Genomic DNA, 24528 nt, shown 5'->3' with positions numbered 1-24528 from the left:
AAACCAGGAGAATACGAGAAGTGAGAAGGGCAGTTGGAAGCATCCCTTTCGTAGGGGGATATAGTGGTCTCTCTGGAGTTTTTGGTATTTCTAGATGTACAGAAGTGACGTCGACATATGAACAATTTTGAGATATACAAGTGAGAAATACAATAATGCAATTCAAGAGAAATTTAATACACAACACATACCGTGAAAGTCATGACTTACATTCTGTGATATGTTGTAAAACATATTATTGAATTTCACAGACATCCCCTAACATAATCCGAAGAGAAACCAGACAAAAATGTCATACGTGGTAACTAAGGGGTGTATTTTAGTTGTCACTATTTCTATTTCTGAAAATTCTGTATTGACGTCTTAATTGTACATACAAAAATATTTACATATCCACAACGATATTTTCCCATGACTTCAATTACTGTCCTTGATTACTATACAAAAGTCAATCGTCGTTGTTTTGCTTCTACAAACTGGGTCACTACTTTGTCTTAATCTATGGAGTTTTTTACGATACGCGTGTAACAATGCCAGAGAAGACATTCGCTCTCCGCCCATGATTGATCTAAGGTGTTTTTAGCCGACGCATGATACTGAAAGAACATTCCGCAGTTGCAGACGTACCAGGCATACATAGGAGAATCTGTAGACACCCTGAAGACATTCGGGTAAAGTTTCGGTTCCTTGCTTGCGACCAGTGTTGCACCGATTGTTGCTGATTTCTCTGATATGGTAACGTCTTGCCTTGTGACCTTACAACGCTGAACTTCCCTATTAAATTGCACATTGTCAATGGTCGGTATGTCATCACCGAACGATGCGTACATTAGAGCCAGCTGCCTATCGTTTATGTTGGGAAGGTTTGTAGGCAAAAGAAATTGCGCATTAAATCTGTACTGATTCAATGCCAACCTATCAGTTAATGACTAGATGGTGAATAAACGGCAGAAACAAATTTCTCTTCCAATACTCAGAAATGGTTGTTGCCGGCGCATTCCTCGATGCATCTGCCTTGCAGCTCCTCTCGGAATAGAGAATGTCTTCTTTTCCTTCTAAATCAACAGACTTATCATATAATTCATACCATACGTTGTCATCGTAACACTCGTTTGACAGGGTTTTAATTAATGTATGACACTCTTCAAGAAGGTCAAGAGACTTCTCGAGAGATAGCAAGTTACTGTTTTTTTCCCTTGTAAGTCTCAGATATAAAAAACTTTAAACGCATAAAATTTTAGTTTCCTACTTTCGAACGGACTAAAGTTCGTTAAATTTGATACTGATTTTTACAAGAACATATAACTGTCTTTTGTGGGCATGGCAAATATTGTTTCGTTTCATTTTCGAAAAGAATTCAAACTTTTATTAAAAATAAACATATCCCGATAAAATTTTAAAAACCATCATCTATTTTGGGCACATCTTCGACAACTACACCGTTGATTGTCTCTAATATTTTTGACATGTGACTATTAGCAGTTCCTCAAATGTACGACAACAGTCAACGATTATGTCTACCAACATTTGGACGATGTCTACTAATCATGTTTCCAGCTTGTGAATCTATCTTGTATAAAGAAGAGATAGGTCAGATATGTGTGAACCCTGGACCTTATTGGAACGATCTTGTGGAACCTAAGGATTAAAACAGTTCATTAGTTTCAAGGTATCTTAAGTGTAATAACTCACGTAAACGTTGATCATCGTGAACGATATCCTCACAAAGATTGATTGTTGTGTGACAAATTTCCCTAAATATTTCTCATATTAGAAATAAACTGTAAGTGTGGACGCAGGTGATGCCATATTTTTCTCTCATATCCCGCCATATTGGATAGAGTTTGCCCATGTAAGATTGCTATGTAAGAAAATTCTATCTTACATGTGCAAACACGTGCGCGGAGTAATCTGTGTTCAGGGAAGGCAACTCTTTTATTTGGCGGCAGTTACAAACGACAAAGGTCCCAATGTTAAAGATAAATGGTATTTGCGTGCCCCTGTGGGAAAATGCAAGCTCGACAATATAATGAGAGTGATGGCGAAGAAAGCAAACCTACCTGGTTGTGAACGACTGAAAAAAACTAGCGTCCGAAAATCCCTTGTACAAAAAATGACCAACATCCATGTACCCGATACCTTGCAGGGCTACATCACGGGTCATAAAAACACACAGTCGCTGAATAATTACAGGACACTGAATGACAGACAGAAGTACATGAATTCCAATATGTTGTAAAACACAAAAAGCTCCGAATTAATTCCATCAAACTGAACACCATCCTCTGCCACCATTTCATCAACTTCAACAGTTACTAGGCCTACATCTGATGTCACAGTGTGTTTACCATCGTCATCACAACAAGAAAACACGATTAACACCTACAATCCTGTATCACAGAAACAATCTGAAACTCGCTGTTTGCTGGTTCTCACATTGAAAATTGCCAAATCACCGTAAATATCACCACAAATCATGGTGATCGAGAGCGACAGCGACTCGGAATAGGAGATCGTGTGACGTCACGCCTTGAATTTATGAATGAAATTCCTTTGACGTCATGTCAGCGTCACATTATTTTGAAAAGGTGGAATACCCATAATCGTGTATACTATTACACAGAGAATATAACGAGTACCGGTAATGGGCGCCAATGAGAGCATAGTCGACACTGAATGACTTAAGGTTACAGAGAGACAGAAGATAAAGAGGAATCAAGAGAGAGAAAGGGTTAGATATGTTAGGGGGCGAGGACAAGAAAAGGAACAAAGGATATGATTGACAAAACATTATGGAAGTTGAAATACAAAAAACCTGATCGGAGGACTAGAATATAATGGATATATTATGATTAATTCTGGGACAGTGAACTTAAGATACATGCAATACTACAGAGACACGCAAAAATCAAACATTTTATATACTGTATATTACTTAAAAGATAAAACACTTAAAACAACAAAGGGAACAAAAGAAAGTTAGCACACAAACATGTAAAATTAAGCACCATATCGGGGTAAAACACAACACCTACCCATACAAGTAAACATTCGTTAATCAACTCATACATACATCTTAGGACACCTACCACACATACATTTATACATAATCACCTAGGACACCTATCACACATGCATTTATACATAATCACCTAGGACACCTACCACACATGCATCTATACATAATCACCTAGGACACCTATCACACATATCTCTATACATAATTACCTAGGTCACCTGTCACACATATCTCCATACATAATCACCTAGGACACCTGTCACACATATTTCCATACATAACTACCTGACATATTACATCTAGAACGACAACATTGCAACTAAGGTGGCCGTTAAAATCATTTGGTCTCTTGTTTATCTGGCTTCCGACATATATCAAAGTTATACATCAAGTACTTTCTCAGGTTTTATTTCGCCAACAAACTAACTATAAACATGTTAGACGCAAAATGGAGACATCTCACTGAGTATTAGGGATGGGAAAAGGTATATCTCATTGAATTAATCACAATTGGAAAGGAGAAAAATAACCGTGTACATGCACATAATCATTTTGATCTGTGCAAAAAAATATCTTCTGTTGAAAATGATAGGTTTAACATCATGTCAATCTCACACAATTATACATAGCTGATATATAATCACTAGTTGCATCTAATCATGTATATATATGTGCCAAAATATAGTTTCTATACAAATTAAACGTTGACGCGATGTAATGGTAATCGCTTTAGTAGTTCAAGGTGCATTTTGGTATGATGAGATGAGAAACAAACTGATGACTAACAAAGCAAAGATCAATTTATATACACTTTCTGTCATCTTGAGGTTTCGTCTGACAGATCTTACCTCCAGCCTTTTCGTTGAACTTGTGCATAGGTAAGGAAGGCAAGTCTGAAAGTGGGTGCATCGGGACTTGTAAGCCAGTGGTAGGTATTTTACTTGCAGGTTATTTGTAATGATTCTGTGTCATATATGACATTTCAGTGTGATGTCGTCATTCAGTGACCCCATTATTCATTGCCATGACCTTGAAATTTTATTTCATCAATAGGTTTAGACGAGTATGGAGAGCCTTGCCATGGAAGTATGTATCAGGACCTCTGGTCCATTGGACCAAAGGAATGCCTGGAATATCTAGACTACCCCTTTGAGGATAACTTCGGGAAAGCTATCCCGTCCTTTCCACCTCGAGCTGTTCTGTTTGACTACCTAAAAGGTAAAAATTCAATACATCCTTCATATATGTATTTTGATAAAGAAATCTCCAAGTGTTGCTATAATGAAGATTGTGTGATTTACGTAACTGTTTAGATGTTTACAACTCCAGATTATTCCTGTCAAATATAAGCTTGAACTACCTTTACCTATTTAACTTCCATTTTCTGTTTTGCAGGTCGATAGAAAAAGCGAATGTCCGCGACCAAATACGTTCAATATGCTCGTGAAGAATCCTTTCAAATGCATGCAGGGACCTACGTCTAGGCAAGCCTCTGGTAAGAACACAAACTTTACGGGTTTTTTTATTTTCAGTATAGATAAAGCCATTTAAAACAAACAAGGATTTTATATTTTGTTGCAAATAAAGAACATAATTCTCAAGCCCTGAAGAGCTATTAGGTATTAAAATGAAACATTTTTTTCCAGTAGTTATTAACTACAGTGAAATCATGTGATATCAATTATCAGATAAAAAAATATGCCTATAAATAAAATCTTTGCAAAATTAAGATTAAAATTAGCTACATATTCTGTTTATTTTGAATCTTTATTTAATTTCATGTGCAGTATTTCTTTAATTTTTTAAATGGTTACTTCACTGGAATAATGTACATACATGTGTATATAAGAGATACCTTTATATAGCCTTATGTCAGTTTAAGAAGATTTAGTGAAGTTTCCAGTTTCTGATATACAATGGAATGCTTCTATGCCATTCGACCTTGACTAGTGGAAAAAAGAAAGAAAAACAAACACAAAAACACGCAAAGCTGACATATGTGCATGACTCAGGTATATAAGATAACATTTAGTGCAGATACAAACATGTTTAAATTTTATCTTTATATTCACGTTATGTAACTCAATCCAAACTGCAGTCTGTAGTTAACGAGTCTATCAACTTACAAACTAAAAAAGAATAATTGTTGAAAGTCGTTTGAAAGTCAATCTAGTCTCATTGTAGCCATCCGAGTTCCATTGTTAAAAACCAGCCATCCAATCAAATATTCTTAATTTTTTTTAAATACCATTAAGATTGATAAAGAGGAAATCACAAAACATTTGTTAGTATGTCTTATGAAACACTTTCTTTCCTGAATCTGACAGAATCAATGCAATGTCTTGGTAATACAATGTTATCATTAACTTTAATCTTAACATCATACTACATCTACTTAACCAATCAACGGTTAATTCCTCTGGTCTTTCACCTTTCAACTCTCGACAAAGAGGCGGAATCCAATACAGGAAATAGAGAGTTCGTTATATAAATAACAGTTGGAAGGAAGAAAAAACTTGTACATGCACATATTCAATTGGATTCGTGCAACTTAAACATTTTTGGCACTCTGGTACTCTAGATAAAAAAAACTTTCGCCACTCTAGACAGAAACAGTGTACGGCAGACTTGTATTCTAGACAGAAACAGTGTTAGGCAGACTGGTAATCTAGAAAAAACATTGTTAGGCAGACTGGTATTCTAGACAAAAACAGTGTTAGGTAGACTGTTATTCTAGACAAAAACAGTGTTAGATAGACTGGTATTCAGGCAGAAACAGCGTTAGGCAGAATAGTTATCTAGAAAAAAAAATCAGTGTTAGGCAGACTGGTAACCTAGACAAAAACATTGTTAGGCAGACTGGCATTCTAGATAGAAACAGTTATAAGCAGACTGGTATTCTAGACAGGAATAGTCTTAGATAGACTGATATTCTAGATAGAAACAGTGTTAGGCAAACTGGTATTCTAGACAGGAAGTGTCTTAGATTGACTTGTATTCAGACAGAAACAGCGTTAGGTAGATTGGTATTCTAGACAGAAACAGTGTACGGCAGACTTGTATTCTAGGCAGAAACAGTGCTAGGTAGACTGGTATTCAAGGCAGAAATATTGTTAGGCAAACTGGTAAGTTGCTGCTGTGATGAAATTTGCTGATGTGCTTGTTGCTGAAGTGGTTGTTGTGGAGCAGGCGGGAACATATGAACAGGCTGTAATGACTGGACATTCATATACTGGTGGGCAGAATCTCCCTGGTATGGTTTGAAAGTATACGGTTGAAGTGGAGTCTGAAACTGCTGGGGGGCTACACACTGTTGAGATGACTATTTCAATTGCCACTGTTCTTGTTCTCTTATCTGAGCTGGCTATTGGATATAGTGCATAACCTGATCAGAGTGTGTGACTAGAAGAAGCGGAGTCACCTGCCCTTACCAGCTTTCTTCGTCTTGACCTTGACAGCATTGTCGGACATCACCATAAGTTTACTGACAACCTCTGATTCAGTGCCAATGGATTTTCTTTGTTTTCTAGTTGGCGGTCTGCAGGGAATTTCTGATATGTCATTGTCATCCTCTTCAGGGACATCTTCGTTAAACTAACTACACAATCCATTTGGCCCTTGCTGTGGTTCTGGAAACCCATCTGGCTGTAGTATCGTTGCCTTGGGCTGTAAAAGGATCTAACGTATTATTTGGAAACCAAACGTGCAAAATAAGTCACAAATTGGGAAAGGACAAACATATGTAACAGGAACATTATTGAAATATGGAAAGCCACTGCTCTACCAACTGAGCTACCCGGGGGGAACAAATATTGGAAAAAAGGTACCTGTACTGAAACTTACACTAACAGCCTGCCTGCTTGGTACACGAACGATATAGTTTTCCAGAATCTGAAACTTGTTAACAATCCATTTGTCCCGTTTGGTATGTTCTCTGGTCCCATCGCCAGATTCATTGATGTTAGTTTTCCATACCTCGTACACATAGATCCAAGCCAGATTTTCAGGTCAGTAACTGAACACATTTCATCGTTGTCATGTTTAAGACCTGTATTCAGTTTCAAATGATAAGCTGAATGTAATTTGAGTTGCATAAAATACAAGTTATATCAATCAGTTATTCATGTAATTACTTCCAGAAAACTAACTCAAAACCAACAGTTTCTTAAAATAGAAAGCTACATGGCAATGAAGCATGCCAGGTACATCCATTTCTTTGGTCTTTTCATCCCATATCCTTGTCTTTTTGGCTTGGCCCTTATAGTCACGACAACCTCGTTGTTTATCAGCTCGTTGGTTTGGAGTCATTCTATGGCATTATTGAGGTAATTAGTTCTTGAAAATAACAAACTATTTGTTTTAATCTTGGCAAAAAGATTTGGGAGCCTGGAGGCACTGGCGTAAGGGGAATAACTCTTTCTTACTTAAAAATTTTTCGAAACTGTTTCCAATGGTAAGGCTGATCCTTGTCTTTGAAGTCTTGAATTTAACCTTCACATTTTATCGTGATTTTTAAAGTGCCACGCCAGAAAACAAAAACAATTATTGTTTCGTTTTATTTTCGAAAAGAATTCAGATTTTTTTTAGAATAAAAGTATCCTGATAAAATTTCCAAACCGTCATCTATTTTGGGAACGTTTTCGACAACTGCACCGTTGATTGTCTCTAATATTTTTGACATGTGACTATTAACAGTTCCTCATATATACGACAACAGTCAACTATTATATCTACCAATATTTGGATGATGTCTACTAATTATGTTTCTAGCTTGTGAATATATCTTGTATAAAGAGGAATGGGCTGATATGTGTGAACCCTGGACCTTATTGGCATGATCTTGCAGAACCTAAGTAACAACTCACCGTGATTGTTGTGTGACAAATTTCCCTAAACATTTCTCATATTGGAAATAAACTGTAAATGTGGACACAGGTTATGCCATATCTATTTTATACCATAAACAAATATCATTCTTAAGATAACAACTTTTTCGGGTAAGAAACAAACCCGCCCTTTCGTCTCAGTTCTATTCTACAACTTGTGATGATATAAACTATGAAACTTTGAAATGTTTGCCTGCGGGTACTTGGAGAATATAATAAATTTGAAGAAATATTTCTTAGGTTGACGAATATATCAAATATGTATTTTCATATATCACGATAACAAGGTAGGAAAAGTCTACTACTACATCATCATATAAACAAACACTGAGATTTTTGTTTTGATCTTCTTCGGAATTGTTATTTACGATTTTGCTATTAAGTGCTATGAAATGTGCCATGCTGTTTATGGAGACGACATATATGTGTGAGGAAGACTATGGGTTATGTCCCCCGAGCTTTGCTCGTCTGTGTGAGAATTACTGAGGATTATGTCCCCAAATCTTGCTCTTCTGTATGAGAAAGGCTGAAGACTATTCCTAAATGCTTGCCTGTGTGAAAACTTCAAACGGCTCTGTCCTACAAGTCTGCGGGAGAATGGCTACGGGCAATATCCCTGAAGCATTATTCGTCACTGTGAAAACTCCAAACCATGCTCGTCTGTATGGAAACTACCAAGGGTTTTGTCCCCAAGGCCTTAGGACATCAGCATGATAAAGAATTGTCCCGTATGATACTTTTTTGACGCGCAGTCCGTACCGACGGAATATATCAGGAAGCTTATATGTATTTGACCCGGTGGATTGTCATCTACATCAACCTTGAGGACAGGATTCAATGTCGTCTTCATATCTACACCGTTCACTACACTTGATCATATGTTTATGTGACGTTAAAAAGTAGAATCTATCGACCTATCTTATGATCTAACTCCGATTGTCGTTATCGTCACACACAACCTATCCTATAAAATATGGCCGATTGTCGTTATCGTGACAGCCGACCTATCCTATAATCTATGACCGATTATCGTTATCGTCACAGACTACATATCATATAATCTTTGGCCGACTGTTGTTATCGTCACAGACGACCTATCCTATAATCTATGACCGATTGTCGGTATCGTCACAGACTACATATTATTCAATCTTTGGCCGACTGTTGTTATCGTCACAGACGACCTATTCTATAATCTATGACCGATTGTTGTTATCGTCTAATACCATATTCTATGACCGATATAAACGGGGGAGGTCCGTATCCTTATCATTTAGATGCAAGCTGAATGATTGTAATACCGAAGCATAACTAGTATTTGCCTTTTGGAAGATTGTATGACGTATAGATAGGTGTTCCTTCGTTATCTAGCAAGCTCAGTTCTGATTGTAGAAAACAGTACAACATTGAAGTGTTGAATTAACATCAGGATCTAGTAAAAAAATGTTGTTTTTTTTTTTCATTTTCAATTTCAAGCTTTTTTACGAATGACGGACCGATTGAAGCCTACTTAGAAAGTAAACTCATCGCAACATGTTCTCGTTTCACCAATTCTCTTGCATAGTTTTTTAACAGAATTCATAAGTATCTTGACATTCATATTCCAATTAACGAGATTCTTCATGCAGCTTAACAATATGAATAATGCTTCAATCACCGCAACTATGTGCCCAGGTGGACCATAAAAAAGCTGACCGAGGACTAGGTCTAAGGTCATCTACATGCATTTACTTGCTGCAGTGTTATTTGTAGTTGAAAAGATGTAATGGTCTTGGAGTAACTGAAGGAAATTACAGTGGTGTTCCTGCTTTGAATATATGATAAAATGGTAGATTGACATTTGGTGTAAAATATTGCTGATGTTTGTAGCATTCACTCCCTTATGTACAAACCAAACCTTTATAAATTAGCGTGTCGATGAAGGATCGCGGCCACATGTATGGACAAGTTCAAAAAGCCTGATTTGTGTCATATCAGCAACAATTTTATGGATTCTCCATGCTGGTTTCCACAGATAACCAGAACCAGTATCAGCTAAACCTATCTGAAGTCTTTAAAGTAGAAGTAGTAGTAGTAGGAGAGGAGAGGAGAGAGAGAGAGAGAGAGAGAGAGAGAGAGAGAGAGAGAGAGAGAGGGGGGGGGAGGGAGGGAGAGAGAGAGAGAGAGAGAGAGAGAGAGAGAGAGAGAGAGAGAGAGAGAGAGAACGCTATGCAATGACATTTCAGATGTGCAGAATATTTTGTTTTTTCTGTACCTGTGCGTGAGCTAGCTAAATCAGCTAATGAAGTCCCCGGTGCAGTTATTACCAAATTGAAACTCGATGGAGGGATGTCGATGTCAAGCTTCGATCATCTTTATCCGTCACTTGTTTAACCTGTACTTATCTATTGTAGTGCAATATGTGAACATAACAAATATAGTGTCGTCCAAACTGTACAAAATAGTGCATGGAGATTCTTTCCTGGAACGGAAAACACTGTTCCAACATTACTGTGGTAGACTGTTGTTAAATTTAAGATGTCCACAGTGGAAAAGATTTCAAAGAAAAAAAACCCAACAAATTTATAACTAGTTTCTTTCTGTCAACTGTAGTTGGGAGAGTTATTAAGCTCATGAGAGACAAGAACTTAAATCTTCTGCCTACCGATAATTCCTTATCAAACAAAGGATTTATTATGTCAGCAAAAAAATATTTGGTAAATGTTGATAATTGTGAATGGCATAAAGAGTTATATAATGATCGATATTTCTTGTCCTGATATACCGTTAGAAGATAGAGTTTGTACATTATGTTACCTAAATTGTAGAGAAGACGAACACCATTTTTATTGAAACTACTACACAGATATCAGAGCTCATTTCATGGTAATAGCTGAACAGTCCTGTCCAGTTTTTAAACAATGTACGGAGGCCCCATGTTTTAATTAATGAACGATACCAATTTGTAATATCTTTAAGCAAGCAAAGTTTACAAGATGTATGGAAGAAGAATATTCTTTTCATTATTATGTTCATCACCTTTTTGGTACTAGTAGATATTGTATTATATAATGTCTATTAAACACTAGTAGGCTAGGTATCAAGCTTACTGTATGTTCCACACTACAAAAGTATTTATATTATATTATGAAAGGTTTGACACATGACACTTTGATCAAATGTATTGTACTATTATCTAATTGTAATTGTGATGTATTGTATTGTATTGTTTTTTGTTTTCAAAGAAAATTTTGCCATATACCTTTCAAGCGGCAGTCCTAGCTCTAAGCATTATTACGAAATTTGATACTTTTAAAACTTTCTCATAAAGCGAAGTTTTTAACACATTTTTGCCATTTTCCACTTAACTTGATATATACAAATATAAATGATATATCAAAAGTTTATGTTAATGTTTGGTAAACAGTGTAAGATAAACAATTTAGCATCTGATGCACGAAGCAGTTACAACATCAGATTATATCTATTCTCAAAGTATGGAGGATGTCGCCGACATCTGTGGCTATACTTACCCAATAGATCTGCGACAATAATAGATAATAGATACGTTAAGCGTGCTACGTTTTGGTTAATTTAAATGGTGGCACAGTGCATGTACTTGATTTTGTTCTAAGATTGTCTAATATATGAAAATTAAGAAATTCACTAAATTATGGGTCTACTGCACCTCGCCTAAAGTTTGATTTTTCTTTTTATCCCTCTTGTAAAAATAACAATTTTAAATGTATAAGTTGAAATACAATACAGTGATTGTGAGTGAGAATATATTACCGGAACGAAAACAAAATAAAATTTACATTCCCTGGTCTTTTGGCTCTCACTCATAAATTTCATTCTCGTCACGTCCATTATCGGCTGTCATTCCAACTGACCGAGTGAAACCAGGGGCACTAACTCTAGGATATGATAGTAACTGTATATATTCACATGGTCACAGTAATAGCCCCAGTGTGTATAGTAGAGTTCTACATAAGATAGGTGTATTGCGAACTAACTCGATTCTGTGCTGTCAGATTTACCAGGTAAACATGGCTGGTTACACTCGAGTTTGTGTTATAGGAGCAGGGCCATCTGGCATGTCTTATTTGTATCAGGACAGGAAACGACGTGATTCTGGAGACACTTATGAAGTTGTTTGCTATGAAAAACAGTCTAACTGGGGTGGATTATGGAATTATACCTGGCGAACAGGTAAGTCTATAATATCATTTAATGAAACGTCGTATCATTATCAACGAACATTATGGGATCTTTCGACATATTCATTGGAAACGCATAACTAGTATTAAATCAATATGATGTGAAACTTCAAGAAAGCAACAATGGACATGCTTTTTAAAGATATGTACATTCCTAGTACTCATTACTAATGATACACCGAAGGTTGGCCTGTACAATGATGGGATGAATGTTTACTAAGTTTGGTAAAAGCAATGATCTTGACCTACTTTCAAGGTCACAGGTCAAATAAAGAATCAATAGGAATTTTCAAAAGCTCATTTTCAATATTGTTGTCAAGATAATGGAATGGAGAATGGTAATTAGTTTATTATGCTTCTGCAGATTAAGGAGAGTAAACTCAAGTCAAAGTCACTAGTGTTGTCAGGCCCGAGATTCCGTTCAATATGTCCACTAAGAATGAAAATGATGAATATGTAAGGAATATCAGTACTGTAGAATTCAGATGCATGCAGAAGATAATGTACACTTCGAAAGGACGCCTTGGACGTCTTTCGGTAACGATAAAAGTAACGATAGCAAAATGTTCATAAAGTTTAAACAGATTTTGGAAGATGTAATAAGCGAGCAAGTACTACCATTGAACCCTCCGATCGATGCCCTAAACGCTTCAAATGAATTACCCATAATCGTGTATACTAACACACAGAGAGTATAACGAGTTTTGGTAATGGGCGCCAATCAATACATTGTCAACACTGAATAGCATAGGGTTATCGAGAGATAGATCATAAAGAGAAATCAAGAAGGAGAAACGGTTAGATATGTTAGGGGATCAGAGCACGAAAAGAAAAGGAACAAAGGATATAACTGACAGATTATGAAAGTTGAAATAAGAAAACAAAAAAGAACTGATCGGAGGACTAGAATATAATGGATATATTATGGTTAATTATGGGACATTGAGCTTAAAACCCATGCAATACTACAGAGACACGAAAATTCAAACATTTTATATACCGTATACTGCTTAATACATACAACACTTAATACATGGTAAGGAAAACAACAAAGAGAACGGAAGAAAGCTAGCACACTAGCATGTAAAATTCAGCACCATATCGGGGTAAAACACAACACCTACCCATACAAGTAAACACTCGTTAGTCAACTCATACATACATCTTAGGACACCTACCACACATACATCTATACATAATCACCTAGGACACCTATCACACACGCATTTATATATAATTACCTAGGAGTTCTATCACACATACATCTATACATAATCACCTAGGACACCTATCACACATATATATATATACATTATCACCTAGGACACCTATCACACATACATGTATATATAATTACATAGGATACCTATCACACATAGATCTATACATAATCACCAAGGATACCTACTACACATACATCTATACATAATCACCTAGGACACCTGCCACACATACATCTATACATAATCACCTAGGATACCCATCGCACATACATCTATACATAATGACCTAGAAAGTTTATATTGTAAATTAAATTATTGACGTACATCCTTGACACTTGACAAATCTGTGCATTTGAGTTAGATCTTTATGGCACCGTATTAAAATCACTGATGCATAACTAAACTGCGCACGCCGTTTGTACAAAAGAATAGGAGACAAAAGCAGATATTTCGAACCCAGCATAAAGGATTGGTTCAAAATCTATGTGTGCGAATCTTCAGATATATCCGTCTTGATTTCCCACATTTCAACCATAAACAGTTCACCGTAAAAAATGCCACGACTATCCAAAGTTGACAGGGGTCGTGCCATTGCATTTCTTATGCAAGGTACCCCGCAAAATCAGGTCGCTAATCAATTTGGAGTCCATCCATCGCACATTTGCCATCTTATCCAAAGACTACATGCCACCGGAAGGGTTGCATACCGTCCTCGAAGCGGTCGCCCTCGTGTGACGACGCGTCGGCAGGATACGGCAATGCGACTTTCGCACCTACGCAATCGCTTCCTGACGGCCAAGAAAACAGAAAGGAACACTATTGGGTGTCATCATCTTCCAATTGATCCAAAGAAAGTGCGTACTCGACTGCGTGCCTTCGGTCTAAGACCGCGGCGGCCATATGATCGATCACAGCTTAATGCGCGGCGACGTGCCAGACGAATACAATGGCTGAACGCACATCCCGTCGGATGCTTTCCAATGCAACGTTTGAGAAGGGTCCTGTTCTTAGATGAGTCCAGGTTTTCAATTAACACACGATGTTGATGGGTCCAGAACGCACTTCATTTTGAGTGGGATAGTCTTGAATCAACGTCAAATTTGAAAGGTTTACTTAAAGTACACGAATGAAATTCTCGTAGATGACAATGGTCAACTATCTTTCAATTACACCATAATTACATTATAAAACCCTTTTCTATTTCCCGTAGTTGACCTGGAAATTCCTAATTCTGTTTCTTTTTCCACTCAGTATATATATGTGCCGAAAAATAGCTAATATATTCAAATTACCTATTGACCTGGTGTAATTTTAACACTTTAGTAGTTCAAGATGAATTTTGGTAAGATGATAAGATGAATAAGATAAACATACTGATGATTAACAAGGCAAAGATAAATTTACATATACTTTTTTGATATCTTAAGGTTTCATCTGACACACCTCGCCCCCGGCCTTTGCGTTGAATTTGCGACCAGATAAGGAATGCTTAGAGTCTGACAGTGGGTACATCGGGACTTGTTAGCCAATGGTTGGTATACTAGCCAGGATTTTCATTGTACGCATATTTTATTTCATCAATAGGTTTAGACGAGTATGGAGAGCCTTGCCATGGAGGTATGTATCAGGACCTCTGGTCCAATGGACCAAAGGAATGCCTGGAATATCCAGACTACACTTTTGAGGATCATTTCGGGAAAGTTATACCGTCTTTTCCGCCTCGAGCTGTTTTGTTTGATTACTTAAAAGGTAAAAATTCAATATATGCTCCATATATGTAATTTGATAAAGAAATCAAAATATATTGCTATAAAGAAGATTGTGTGATTTACGTAGACGTTCAGATGTGTGCAACTACATATTGTTTCCGTGAAATACAACTGGAACTAACTATACCTATATCACTTCCAACTTCCATTTTCTGTTTTGTAGGTCGATGGGAAAAGGCAAATATCCGCAATCAAGTACGTTTCAATATGCTCGTGAAGAGTGTGACGTACAATAAGGAGACTGACGACTTCACGGTGAGAGTTAAGGATCTCAAAAGTGACATGGTTCTCCCTTCAGAAACATTTTCCCATGTCGTGGTAGCTAATGGTCACTTCTCAGTCCCAAATGTTCCTGAATTTGATGGAGCAGAGACATTCCCAGGCAGAATACTTCATTCGCATGATTTTAGGAAAGCTAGCGAGTTCAAAGGTCAACGACTTTTGATAGTTGGCGCAAGCTATTCCGCAGAGGATTTAGCAATGCAATGTCGGAAAATGGGCTCTGGAAATGTCATATGTTGCTGGCGCACTAAACCGACGGGTTTCAAGTGGCCAAAAGGAATAGAAGAACGTCCTAATTTGACCAAAATTGATGGGAATACAATCCACTTCAAAGATGGAACCACGGCAGACGTCGATGCCATAATATTTTGCACCGGCTATCTGTATAAGTATCCGTTTCTGTCGGAGACTCTTTGCCTAAAGACGGGGCTACGAATGTACCCACCCGGATTATACAAGGGGACAGTATGGATGGGTGACGGAAACAACAAGCTGATGTACCTTGGTATGCAGGATCAGTACTACTCCTTCACCATGTTTGATATTCAGGCGGAGTGGGCATGTGCAGTAATAAAAGGTTCCATAAAACTTCCAACTCGGGATGAAATGGAGTCTGACATATCGAAATGGCTGAAGAAAGAGGCAGCACTGAAGGATTGCTATGACGATATCTTCTTTCAGACGGAATTTGTTTGTGACCTAGCCAAAGAGGTAGGCTGTCAACACAACCTGAATGTCAAAGCCCTATTTGATAAATGGGAAGATGATAAGTATGCTGATGTTTTAACTTACAGAGATCAAGTATTTTCTTCAGTCTTTACTGGCACTCCAGGGATAAAACACCACACTCGATGGATTGAAGCGATTGACGACACTTTAGAAACATTCGTTAATCAAACACCAAACAAGTAAAGTGCGAAGGGTTGGTCCCGATCAATCATTTGTATAGAGACACTTATTTAGCAACTCATATTTAATCCAGAACATGCCTAATAATTACATATGCGGTCGGATGTTTACTATGAAGTATTATGTTGTTGATATATACATATAGACGAGTGCATATATTTTGCAAATGAACTAAAGGATGTTGTTTATGTTGTACTGGCCATGTGTTTTGCTACTGACCGTCTTAAACGACTGTGCTGATTTTTACCAAATTTTATGTAAACCATTCTTTTGTGAAGCGGACTGAATTTAATTCAAATAATGTGTGTGGATCCTAGCTTCTGAGGGGCAAGACCCAACACTACTGAATATTTAAACTCCTTATTTTAAAAGTATGAAAGCATTTTATCCAAATTGAGTTTGAATCATTTTTGGGGAAAATGGATTTAAATTCGGCAAGGATGATCTTCTTGGCGAAGAAGAGCGGAGTCCAAGATGGGAAATAGAGCTTTGAACCCACGGTGAGTGTCCTATGGGTACACTGGAGTGACATGTGGATAGAACATCTGAGAAGAAATTGTCAGTCGTCAAGTGACTAAGATCAGGAAATGGCATGATTGTTTTACTTCCATGTAGTTGTACACCAATTTAGTGCAAAATGAAATTTGCGGGTAGTTAATGAATATTTATTTTAGACTTCACTATATATGTTTATATCTTATACTCCGAATTGTTATACAATATTAATTCTAGTGGAGGGATTTTGTTTTAAAATCACTTTCATTTTCGTTGTTGTGGTATGACACATTGTGTAAAGGAGGCTCGAGTAGTGATATTCTACAATTTGGGGTACTTTCCAGCTAAATGTAGGTTTGTCTTGAGAAGTTGAACAATATGATGTAAGAACCAAATCCTCTGCAAAGATTTATAGATTTTCATGTACATTATGTCAAAAACATTTATACAAATAAATTTAAATACATCACTTGTTGAATATCGCAAAAAATTGTCATCATTTGATAGGTAATAACTCAATTTCAACTGAAAACTAACCTTTCAAATGTATGCAGGGACCTACATATAGGCACATGAAAATGTCACTGATGCATGACGTAAGAACCAAATCCTTTGCAAAGATTTATAGGTTCTCATGTGCATTATGTCAAAAGTATTTGTCCTTCAACTGAAATCTTCATAATATACAAATAAATTTAAATGTATCTTGTGATACCTAATTGTACTTTTTAGTTACTGCTCTGGAACTCAATAATACAAATGATGGTGATGCCTATTTTGCATTTCTGTTATCTAATCATCCATTTGAATCTATCTTCTACATTCTTATTCCTAATATTATTTTTATTTGTTATCTTTAATTTTGATTGATGGGTCTGTATACTTGTTTATGCACTGTAAGGAGAGGGCTTTCATAGGCTCTGCCTGTTGCCCAATTCCTATTGTCAATACCACCAAGACAATAAGATATTCTGAAATAAAAAAAAATCCCTTGTTGAATATCGATTCGTCTGTACATCAGGAAAAATTAAACTTGTATCATTTGATAAGTGATAACTCAATTTTATCTGAAAACTAACCTTTCAAATGTATACAGGGATCTACATCTAGGCAAGCCTCTGGTAAAACATATGTTTTTTTTTATTTTCAGTATAGATAAAGCCATTTAAACAAACAAGGATTTTATGTTTTGTTGCAAATAAAGAGCATAATTCTTAAGCCCTGAAGAGCTATTAGGTATTCAAATCAAACAGTGAAATCATGTGCTATTAATTATCAGATAAAAAATATGCCGACAAATAAAAGCTTTACAGGATTAAGATTAAAGGTTGCTTCATATTCTGTTGATTTTGAATCTTTTGTTTTTTATTTTCACGTTTATATATATAACTTAAAAAGATAAAAAAAACTTTGTGCATCATATATACAGAGAAAATTAATCACTTATCATGACAAACAAATATATCACTAATGTTTTCAGGCCTCGCCGCCATCTTCAGATGAGTACATTACATGTACACTGTACGTTACTTAGTAACCTACATTGTGACGTAATGCTATTGTTATAATAAAAGGGGAATTAATAACGTGATTAATTGTGTCCCAACCCAATCTTCAGTGATTCGTTTTGACGTTGTAGATTCTGACATCTTATAGAACGGGTATATCAAAAAGTTTCATTTGCCGCAGATGTCCAAACGTTCACTCAGCGGGATATTCCATGTTTCCGGTGAGCGTATGTCCTGTCTGTGAACCCGAACTCTTTCAGATAGGGCATTTCCTGTCTGTCCAATGTAGTTTTCGAGACAAGTTGGACAGGTAATGCAGTAAATTAAGTTTCTGCTTTTACAGCTTTTGCTTTTTTTAAATAACATTTTTTTTTTATTCTGAAATCAGGATGATAATAACATGGGGATAACATTTTTTCTCGACTCAAGCTCAATGGTTTTAACGATATATGGAATTGTACACACTGTTGAGATGACTGATTCAATTGCCACTGTTCTTGTTCTCTTATCTGAGTTGACTGTTGGATGTAATGCATAACCTGATCAGAGTGTGCGACTAGAAGAAGCGGAGTCGGCTGCCGTTACCAGCTCATCTATCCTCGTCTGGGTCTTGACAGCAATGTCGGACATCGCCATAAGTTTACTAACAGCCTCTGATTCAGGTCCAATGGTTTTCATTTGCTTTCTAGTTGGCGGTCTGCAGGGAGTTTCTGATATGTCATTGTCATCCTCTTCAGGAACATCTTCATCAAACTGACTACACAATCCACTTGGGATGTCAAATGCAACATGTGAGTCACTGCTCTACCAACTGAGCCGCCCGAGGGCACAAATCTTGGAAAACAATACCTGTCATGAAACTTACACTAACAGCCTGCCTGTTTGGTACATGAATGATATGAATTTCCAGAAACTGAAACTTTTCAACAATGCATCGTCCCATTCGGTATGTTCACGGGTCCCATAACCATATTTCTTTGATGTTAGTTTTCCATACCTCGTACACATAGACCCAACCCAGATTTTCAGGTCGGTAACTGTAATTAGAACAAAATCAACATTTAATCGTTAACATGTTTAAGACCTGTATTTAGTTTCAAATAATAAGCGGAATATAATTTGATTTTCATAAAATACAACTTATATCAATCAGAGTTATTCATGTAATTCAAAATTACTTTAAGAAAACTTACTCAAAACCAACTGTTTCTTAAAACAGAACGCTACATGGCAATGAAGCATACCAGGTATATCCATTTCTTTGGCCTTTTCATCCCATGTCCTTGTCTTTTTGGCTTGGCCCTTATAGTCACGACTACCTTTGCTGTATAGCAGCTAGTTGGTTCGCAACCATTCTAGAACATCTTCTTCTTGTTCGTGAGTCAACATTAAACTGGTCTTTTTCTTTTTTAATTTTGTCACATTGGGTGACCTCCTGTGTTAATTGGTGGCTGGACTGTGCGGCGTCCTCCTCTTGGATACTCACGCCTTTGTTTCCGTCATAGGAAAGCATTTCATGTTCCAGCTGCGGAACTTTTTGAACAAGAGTGGTCTTTTGGATTTTTGTTTTGTTTTGAGTGCCACATTCCATGTGTGTTCTATCATTATTTGTCAGATATCTTCTATTTGAGAAAAGGAGATGAAGTAGAAGGATCTAGAGTTATGGTCGGTATTTATAGTCAAGGATAGCCACTGATGCTTTCAGGATGGACCTACGATAACCTACAACTAACTTACGAATTCGCTAGGGTAAAAATCAAATCGAGCATCGCCACGATTGTTTTGGACATTACGGACAAACAAGGTTATATACGATCGCCACGGTGCTCCTACGGTCTTATCCAAGAATACTCCCGGTTCGGAAATCGTAGTCATTCGTGGCCCTGATTCTTGTTTAATTATTCTCTTCTCACGCCAAAATAAAGTTGACAAACACGAGTAAGACATGTATTCTAAATTTTATCATGTAGTTCTAATAAACGTGAATCATCAGACATTACACGTTAAGTCACAAACGCTCTCACTATCCATATATCAGTATGTAAAACACTGTTAATTACTACCATGCACACTCCAGATCTTACCATTCTCTTCCTCCACTAGTGTCTCACCTTTATGTACCCCTTCACACAAGAACCGGCCCTAAAATCTTATCGACCAGCCTTGAAAACTAACTCAGGTAGACCTTAACACTATGTAATGAGTGATGTTCCTACCAAAACAAAAGAACGTGCACTCCAGTCTTCATCTTAACCAACCCTAAACCCCTAATAGACTCCAGCTCGCTGTCCCTTCTACACATCAAAATTTCACTGAGATTCCCCACACACACTGGTCCTAAATGTCGATATTATCATAACCTAGAAAGATTATGTAATACATGTCTACACGCATACAGCTCGCAGTCGTAGGGAAAAAGCTGCGCTATACACCGCCGGGGGATTTTATGTGCCGTGTATATACATGCTGTGTTATGATGCACTAAAAACGATTATCTTTTTAAATATCACGTTGCACAGTGTGCCTACTGAATTACATTAAACATCAGGCGCGTAGCCAGACCAAAATGAATATGGAAGCCCGGTGGGACCGAAAGTCCGACAGAGTGTCGAGGCATGAGACCAGGAAAATACGAGAGGTGAGAAGGGCAGTTGGAAGCATCCCTCTCGTAGGGGGTATGGTGGTCTCCCGGGAGTTTTTGGTATTTCTAGATGTACAGAAGTGACGTCGACATATGAACAATTTTGAGATATACAAGTGAGAAATACAATAATGCATTTCAAGAGAAATTTAATACACAACACATACCGTGAAAGTCATGACTAACATTCTGTGATATGTTGTAAAACATGTTATTGAATTTCACAGTTATTCCCTAACATAATCCGAAGAGAAACCAGACAAAAATGTAATAAGTGGTAACTAAGGGGTGTATTTTAGTTGTCACTATTTCTATTTTTTAAAAATTTTGTATTGTAGTCTTAAATGTACATACAAAAGTATTCACACATTCACAACGATATATTCCCATGACTTCAATTACGTTCCTTGATTACTATACAAAAGTCTATCGTCGTTGTTTTGCTTCTACAAACTGGATCACTACTTTGTCTTAAGCTATGGGGTATTCACGATACGCGTGTAACCATGCCAGAGAAGACATTCTCTCTCCGTCCATGGTTGATCTTAGATGTTTTAGCCGACGCACGATACTGAAAGAACGTTCCGCAGTTGCAGACGTACCAGGCATACATAGGAGAATATGTAGACACCCTGAAGACATTCAGGTAAAATTTCGGTTCCTTGCTGCGACCAGTGTTGCAGTGATTGTTGCTGGTTTCTCTGACATGGTAACGTCTTGCCTTTGACCTTCCATCGCTGAGCTTCCCTATTAAATTGCACATTGTCAATGGTCGGTATGGCATCACAGAACGATGCGTACATCAGAGACAGCTGCCTATCGTTTATGCTTGGAAGGTTTGTAGGCAAATGAATTTGCTGATTCAATGCCAACCTATCAGTTAATTCTGTGACTAGATGGTGAATAAACGGCAGATACAAATTTCTCTTCCAATACTCACAAATGGTTGTTGCCGGCGCATTCCTCGATGCATCTGCCTTGCAGCTCCTCTCGGAAAAGAGGGAAGTATGTTTTTCCCCTTCTAAATCAACATCCTTATATAAGGCATCCCATACGTTGTCATCGTAACGTTCGTCTGACAGGGTTTAAATTAATGTATGGCACTCTTTCAGAAGGTCAAGCGATTTCTCGAGTGATATCAAGATACGCGTAAAATTTTACTTTCCTACTTTCGAACAGACTAATGTTTGTAAAATTTGAAACTGGTTTTTACTAGAACATATAACGGTCTTTTGCGGGCATGGCAAATATTGTTTCGTTTCATTTTCGAAAAGAATTCAAACTTTTATCAAGAATAAACATACCCGATAAAATTTTAAAAACCATCATCTATTTTGGGAACATCTTCAACAACTACACCGTTGATTGTCTCTAATATTTTTGACATGTGGCTAAAAGAGGTTCCTCAAATTTACGACAATTATGTCTACCAATATTTGGACGATGTCTACTAATTATGTTTCTAGCTTGTGAATCTATTTTGTATAAAGAAGAGATAGGGCAAATATGTGTGAACCCTGGACATTATTGGAACGATCTTGTGGAACCTAAGGATTAAAACAGTTCATTAGTTTCAAGGTATCTTAAGTGTAACAACTCACGTAAATGTTGATCATCGTGAACGATATCCTCACAAAGATTGATTGTTGTGTGACAAATTACCATAAATATTTCTCATATTAGAAATAAACTGTAAGTGTGGACGCAGGATATGCCATATTTATCGTATAACATCAGCAAAAATCATTCTTAAGAAAACAACTTTTTGGGGTAAGAAACAAACCCGCCCTTTCGTATCAGCTCTATTCTACAAATTGTGATACATATAAACTATGAAACTTTGAAATATTTGCCTGTGGATTCTTGGAAGGTTGATGAATATATCAAATATATATGTTCATATATCACGATAACCAGGAAGAAAAAGTCTACTTTTACATCTTCATATTAAAAAAAAATTGAAATTTTGGTTTTTATCTTCTTTGGAATTAAATTGTTATTTACGATGATGCTATTGAGTGCTATGAAATGTGCCATGCTGTTTATGGAGACGACATACATGTGTGAGAAAGACAAAGGGTAATGTCCCTTTAGCCTTACTCATCTGTGAGGAAGACGATGAGTTATGTTCCCCAAGCTTTGCCCGTCTGTGTGAGAAAAGCCGAAGGCTCTATCCCCCATACCTTGCCTGTCTGTGTGAACACTTCAAACGGCTCTGTCCCACAAGTCTGTGTGAGAAAGGCTAAGGGCTATGTCCCTGAAGCATTGCCCGTCACTGTGCAAACTCCAAACCTTGCTCGTTTGTAAAATAACTGGAAATGATTTTGACGACAAGCCATGCTCGTCTGTATGAGAACTGCCAAGCGTTTTGTCCCCAAAACCTTATTCGTTTGTATGAGAACTGCAAATAGTTTTGACGACTAGCAATGCTCGTCTGTATGAGAACTGCCAAGGGTTTTGTCCCCCACACCTTGCCCATCTGCATGAGAACTGTAAAGGGTTTTGACCTCGAGCAATGCTCGTCTGTATAAAACTGCCAAGCGTTTTGTTCCCCAAAACTTGCTCGTCTGTATGGGAACTGCTACGGGTCTTGTCCCCAAGGCCTTAGGACATCAACATAATAAGAATTGTCCTGTATGGTACACAGATTCTGTACCGAATGGAATACATCAGGAAGTGTATATGTATTGGACCGGGTGGATTGCCATCACCATTAACCTTGAGGAAAAGATTCAATGACGTCTTCATATTGACACTATTCACTACACTAAATCATATGATTATGTGAGATGGAAAAGTAGAATCTATCTACCTGTCTTATGATATAATTCCGATTATCGTTATCGTCATAGAATATCTATCATATATTCTGTGTCCGATTGTCGTTATAGCCACAGACGACCTATCCTATAAACTATGTCCCACTGTCGTTATCGTCGAAGACGACCTAACCAATAATCTATGGCCGACTGTCGTTATCGTCACATACGACCTGTCCTATAATCTACGGACCACTGTCGTTATCGTCACAGACGGCTTATCCTATAATCTATGGCCGATTGTCGTTAACGTCACAGACGGCTTATCCTATAATCTATAACAGATTGTCGGCCGACTGTCGTTATCGTCACACACGACCTATCCTAAACGCTATGGCCGATTGTTGTTATCGTCACAGACGATCTATCCTATAATCTATGGCCGATTGTCGTTATCGTCACAGACGACCTATCCTATAATCTATGACCGATTGTCGGTATCGTCACAGACGTCGAATACTATAATCTATGACCGATATAAACGGGGGAGGTCCGTATCCTTATCATTGATATGCAAGCTAAATGATTGTAATACCGAAGCATGATTAACTAGTATTTGTCTTTTGGAAGATTGTATGACGTATAGGCGGATTTTCCTTCGTTATCTAGCAAGCTCAGTTCTTTTTTTTATACAACAGTGAAATATTATATCAAGTGTGGAATTAACATCAGGATCTAGTAAAAATATCTGTGTTATCATTTTCAATTTAAGCTGCAAATTCTTTTACGAATGATGGACCGAATGGAGCCTACTCAGAAAGTAAACCAGTCGCAGAAT

At 37.2% G+C, this 24528-nt stretch overlaps 1 protein-coding gene across 3 annotated transcripts; it reads left to right on the top strand.

Moving 5' to 3' along the window:
• Positions 1 to 4151: 4151 nt before the first annotated feature.
• Positions 4152 to 17251, top strand: LOC132543152 (trimethylamine monooxygenase-like). 3 transcript variants are annotated; one of them, XM_060206619.1, is made up of 5 exons: positions 4152 to 4237; positions 4415 to 4514; positions 11965 to 12096; positions 14912 to 15076; positions 15260 to 17251. In XM_060206619.1, exons 2-5 carry the CDS (start codon positions 4457 to 4459, stop codon positions 16288 to 16290), a joined length of 1386 nt encoding a protein of 461 aa, XP_060062602.1. In that variant the 5' UTR covers positions 4152 to 4237; positions 4415 to 4456; the 3' UTR covers positions 16291 to 17251. The 3 variants fall into 3 exon arrangements, with proteins under 3 accessions (XP_060062602.1, XP_060062604.1, XP_060062603.1); XM_060206621.1 differs by lacking the exon at positions 4152 to 4237 and having other exon boundaries at positions 4429 to 4514; positions 12000 to 12096; XM_060206620.1 differs by lacking the exons at positions 4152 to 4237; positions 4415 to 4514 and having other exon boundaries at positions 11789 to 12096.
• The last annotated feature ends 7277 nt before the right edge of the window (positions 17252 to 24528 follow it).

Source organism: Ylistrum balloti, unplaced genomic scaffold, assembly GCF_031769215.1.
Source record: "Ylistrum balloti isolate Yb309-2 unplaced genomic scaffold, AGI_CSIRO_Ybal_v1 Utg369742, whole genome shotgun sequence".
Taxonomy (NCBI): Eukaryota; Metazoa; Mollusca; class Bivalvia; order Pectinida; family Pectinidae; genus Ylistrum; species Ylistrum balloti.
The sequence above is the reverse complement of the archived record's forward strand: the minus strand, read 5'-3'. Positions and strand labels throughout refer to the sequence as shown.